General features: G+C 65.0%; 1 protein-coding gene across 2 annotated transcripts in view; it reads right to left on the bottom strand.

Moving 5' to 3' along the window:
- Positions 1-3,688: 3,688 nt before the first annotated feature.
- LOC101628736 (leukocyte immunoglobulin-like receptor subfamily A member 6) overlaps positions 3,689-4,867 on the bottom strand; it is a 17,480-nt gene continuing 16,301 nt past the window's right edge. For both annotated transcript variants that reach the window (XM_004694086.2, XM_012733617.1), the window contains one exon: positions 3,689-3,959. In XM_004694086.2, the coding sequence (XP_004694143.1) occupies positions 3,799-3,959 (161 nt within the window). In that variant the 3' untranslated portion in view covers positions 3,689-3,798. The remainder of the gene's footprint in view (positions 3,960-4,867) is intronic.

Here is a 4,867-nt window from a genome sequence, read left to right as displayed (position 1 = left end):
TGGGCCTCCGCGCGCCTTGCAAAGGCAACCAGCACCGTTTCCCTCCTCACCGTCAAATGCACCGCGTGCTCCCGGCCCCTGCGCCAGCCGCCCAGCCGCGCCCCGCCGGCCCTCTGCCATCACCCCCAGCCTCCCGGGCCTGGCTCCTCTTGTTCCTTGCCGGCTGCCGCCCACCGCTGGAGTCTTCCCAGTCACGAGGCTGATGCCGCAGCTTTCCACGGCTGGCCCAGACGCCTGTATCTCCCCCCTTCTGAGCGTGAGCTTCAAGGCAGGTAGGCTTCCCGCTGGGGCCTAGGCCCTGTGCCGCGGGAGGAGGCCGACAGTGCCTTTAGTCTGCCCGGCCTCCTCCCCACAGAGAGCCGAAGGGGAGGCGGCGAGCTCGTGTGTCACCAGGAGAGACAGGAAGAGCACACGGGACTCAATAACGACGACTGGGGCTGCAGCCCACGAGCGGTTGTGATAGTCCGGCTACACCGAGTGCCTGTAAGTCGGCGAAGAGCTCCTCACAGCTATTCTCTCGGGAAACAAGTCTCAGAAAGATGAAGGCCCAAAGAACCAAGAAGCACCAGGTGGAAAGACTTCCCCAAGCGGCTGTCTCAGCGTCAGCCCGCCAGCTCCGGTCACCCAGAGCCCAGTCCGGTGCCGGCTGCCGGCAGGTGTCTCCTCTCTTACTCAAAGCAGCTTTCTGCATGAGCCACTGTTAACCCCGGTAGATGCTGGTGCAACGCTTGGCAACGGAGTGGCCCTGAGCCCACAGCACCGACTCCTCAGTTCTCTGCCACGATCTGGCTCCACCTTCGATCCGCCTCGTCGTGGTCGCTCATTGGCAGCATTTCAGGCGGTGACTCTCCCTTGAACATGTTTGTTCTTCCTTCGGTGAACTCACGATGGCGGAGGGGACCCCCAGCCGACAAGGAGGCGCCCAGGAGGCGCCAGCGTGCCAGCGTGTGGGGCCTCCCCACCGAGGTGCCCCAGAGCAGAGGGGGGCTCGAGCCGCAGAACAAGATCTCCTCTCCCGGCCTCAGCACGGGGCCCAGCTTGGGGTGCAGGCCTGCGGGAAGGGGCGGGTGAGTCGGAGGCTCTGCCCCGCTCACGGGCCTGCACACCTGGCTGAGACGCGCCCTCCTGGCCCAATGTCGTGCCTTTCTCCCCCCCGCGTCTCAGGCTCGCTGCGTGTGTCGACTCCCGCTGGCTTCCAGAATTCTGTATTTCACTGGCTCTGCTCGCTCTGTGATCGTGCTGGACTCCAGGGGCGCGGGGCTCCCCCAGCCCCGGACAGAACGGCAGGAGTACTGGCAGCTCTTGCGCATGGAAATGCCGAGAACTGAGTATCTTCTGCTGGCCTGCTTCCCTCCCTGCTGTCCCGGTGACCCCGTTTCCTCCAGGCAGCGCCGTCTCTCCAGGTGCCACAGAGCCACGGGAGGCGTCTGGGGGAGCTCAGAGCTCAAGTTCCTGGGCGCCCCCCCATGCTGGAGAGACCCGCCCACAGGTGCTATCACACCAAACCCCTCCTCCACACCTTTGCCGCCTGCCTTCCTTTTACCAGGAAACCTTCATCTTTGGGGGACGCACTCACCTGGCTTTGCCCAGGTCCTCTGGACCAAGAAGAAAACTTCAATGGGAGAGTCATAATGGAACCGCCCGTCAGGAGCCCTGGCCTCCCCCTCCCAGCCACCCCACGAGCCTCACGGCCAGGCCCCACAGCCTGCCGAGCAGCTCACCCCGCAGGCCCACCCCGCCCTCCTGCTGGGGGGTGCCCCATGCTCCGGTCACAAAGCCCTTCTCCCCTCCCCGCCGGACTCGCCAAGCCCTGCTCTGCTGAGGAGGCCACGCCCACCGGAGAGTGGCCAGGACGCGGGAGGCCAGCAGAGGCCAGAGGTCAGCCCCGGCAGGTTGCTGCGTGACCTCACCAACTTCCTTTATCTATTCAGGCCCCCCAAACCAGCCTGCTGGGCACAGTGGGGCTTAGACTTTAACCTTAATAAACGTGCCCGGACAGGGTCGGCCCTGAGTGGCAGTGCAGGACACCTGGCGTGTCCCGAGTACAATGCCCTCTCCGGGCTCGCGCACCCTCACACGAGAGGCTCAGGGCACCTCCAGACGAGCAAAGATCATATGATCACTCGGGTTCAGCACTTTCTCCTGTCGGGGCCGGGCCGGGGTGAGCGCACGGCGGTGAGCAGGGGGCGGACCTGGGGCTGCGTCCACTCGGGCCCCCTGGGGAGCTGTGTGTGACACCGGGCGACCCACAGAGGGGACCCTCCCTCTGCTGCGACTGCGGACTTACCTGCCGGCAGCCTCCCCTGTCTGCGGCCGGGGCTCAGCAGCAGCGTCTCTGCCATCTCTGCGCGTCCCGTCTCCCTCCGCGCCTGTCAGTTCCAGGCAGGACACGGCCAGAGACTCTACAGGGATGTCACGGAGCCCAGGGGACAATACTGAGTCTGCTGTGAGTGTCCGGTCCTCCCAGGCCCTCACGGGCAGGATGGACGTCCGGCCTCAGGGCTGCATGAGGGGCGTCGTGCGTGGCCTGGCGGGTCTCCACTGCGGTCACCCCTGACCCTATCCAGACCTGTGGACGCTGCCTTCGGTGGGCAGACCGGGAGCGCACAGCCCCCAGCCAGAAGGCGGATCAGAGCCCTGCACCGTGGTCAGCAGCGTGAGAGCCCCCGGGGTGCCGGCGACACGCTCGCTGCTCCCTCGGCTCAGCCAGGCCCCGAGGGACGCGCACAGCCGGGGAGCGCCCCGGGCCCTCGCACGGAGGCTCCTCCGCCCCAGAACCCCCGCCACGGGCGCCACGGCCTCCGAGGCTCCAGGACGTGGGCCACGGGTGCCGTGCTCGCATTTTCTTCCATAAAACACCATCCACACAGCACTGAGTGACTCCGGGCTCACTCACAAGGTGAATCACCACGGGATCGTCCCGGTTCCCCCCGCTCCCCGGGACACCCAGTGACACCCGGGCCCCCTGCCTGCCCCACAGCGTCATGTGACTCCAGCCGTGCATGCGATTGCGGCGGCGGGCACCTCAGAGTCACGTGGCCAGGGTCCACCGCCCTCTGTGCTCGGTCCCCGTGGGCTTGCGTCTCTGTCTGTGCAGAACGGACGACACCTGCTCAGCTCGCTGTGCCAGTTGGACGCCGTCTGAGGGCAGTGTGCACTCCAGAGGGAGCGGGCACCGGCCGCGAGACCCGCCCCAGCCTCCACCGCCCGGAGAGCCGGGGACACGGCAGCCACCAGCGGTGACCCGGCCTCCCGGGGTCTGGGAACCCGCCAGGCTCCCTGCTGGAGGGGGGCTGAGGGGCCAGGGAGGAGTGGGGGGAGGTGCTGGCCCGTTTCTTCCCCACGGATCTGACGCTCACCCTGCTTTCACTGCTTCGTGGATTCTGGGTTCTGGCTGGGGAGATCAAGGTCAAGCGTGCGAATCAACTGAGGTGGAAAATATGCAAAATGAAGACAGATGTGAAAAAATATATATAATTTAAAAAACTAAAGAAAAAAATTCAAAGTACAAAGAAAAGAGAGTGCACATCAGGGAACGGGAAATTAAAAATAAAGAATTAAGTTCACAAAGAGAAAATGAAAACATGAAGGTGTAAAGGCCAGGGGCGGCCAGGCGGGTGCAGCCCTGAGCAGGAGGCGTCCAGGCTGGGCCAGGAGAATCGGCGAGGCGGAGGCCGGCGCGGGCCGCCCCCAGGGACCGCGGCGTTCGTCCCCAACCACCGCTGGGTCCACGGCGCGTCGTCCATGCAGAACAGCGCTCAGATTTTGCACCAGGCCTGCTGGACACAGCAGGTCACCTCAGGCCCCTCCGCTCTGGCCGGGGCCCTGTCCCCTGCGGGCCCTCGCGTGGCTGAGACGCGCCTCCCCGAGCAGGACCCCCAGCACCAGCAGCACGGCGGCGGCCAGGCCCAGGCGGACGACGTTCCCCTGAGTGTAGTCCCGGGGGCGCGCGGCTGGGCCTGGGGACGGAGAGGCCGGAGGTCAGCAGGCGGCCGGGGCGCCGGCCGGAGACGGGGTGACCCTCGCTGGGCCTGGCCTCCCGCAGCCTCCCCGGGGCGGACGCTCCTCGGCCCTGAGTCTCGTCGCCCGTCCTGCCCCTGGTTCCCCTGTGTGGACACTGCCGCGGGCTGGCCCTGAGCGCAGCCGCTCGGGCACTCGGAGGGACGGGACAGCTGCATTCTGCGGCCTCAGGGCAGGTCTGTGTGGGTGCTCCCCGGCCTCCGAGGGGCACAGTGAGGGTCCTGGGGCCGGCAGAGACCCCGATGGACAGAGGCCCCTGCGCAGCCTGGGCCCACGGGCCGCCTCAGGCTGCGGGAGGGGCAGGTCCCCGAGGCTGTCACGCTCTTCACCAGGGAGCAGAGCAGGGGCCCCTGGGTGAGGGGGCAGGGAGCAGAGGGCTGAGTGTGAGGTGCTTTGGGAAAGCACACTCCCCTGGGAAAGACCAGGGGACGGACGGCCAGGAGAATCCGCCTGCTGCAACTTCTCCTCCCTCCTCTTCCACCGCCCCAGTTTCCAGGAGAAGCCCTGGATAGTGGTTTTCTCCCAGCCCCACCCTGCCACAGCAAGTGTCCTGAGCCAAGGGCCACCAGCTGTCACGCAGGCCCGAGGACAACCTCAGAGCTGCTGCCGAACTGGGTGACCTATAACCAAAGCAACCCTAGAATTGTTCAGAGTATGTGCCCCTTTCTAAGAAGAAATTCAAATTTGTCTTTTAAAAGACTTTTCTTGACGAAACCCTGGTGAAGCATGACAATGAACTGTAATTGCTAAGTGAATGTAGATAAACTATATATTCTCTAAATATTTGCATTAAAAACTGGGCTGAGCCAACATCACACTAATACCAAAACCTAACAAAGAAAACACA

Source organism: Condylura cristata, unplaced genomic scaffold, assembly GCF_000260355.1.
Source record: "Condylura cristata isolate star-nosed mole 26May11 unplaced genomic scaffold, ConCri1.0 scaffold00041, whole genome shotgun sequence".
Taxonomy (NCBI): Eukaryota; Metazoa; Chordata; class Mammalia; order Eulipotyphla; family Talpidae; genus Condylura; species Condylura cristata.
Note: the sequence above shows the minus strand (reverse complement) of the source record. Positions and strands in the feature narration are given on the sequence as shown.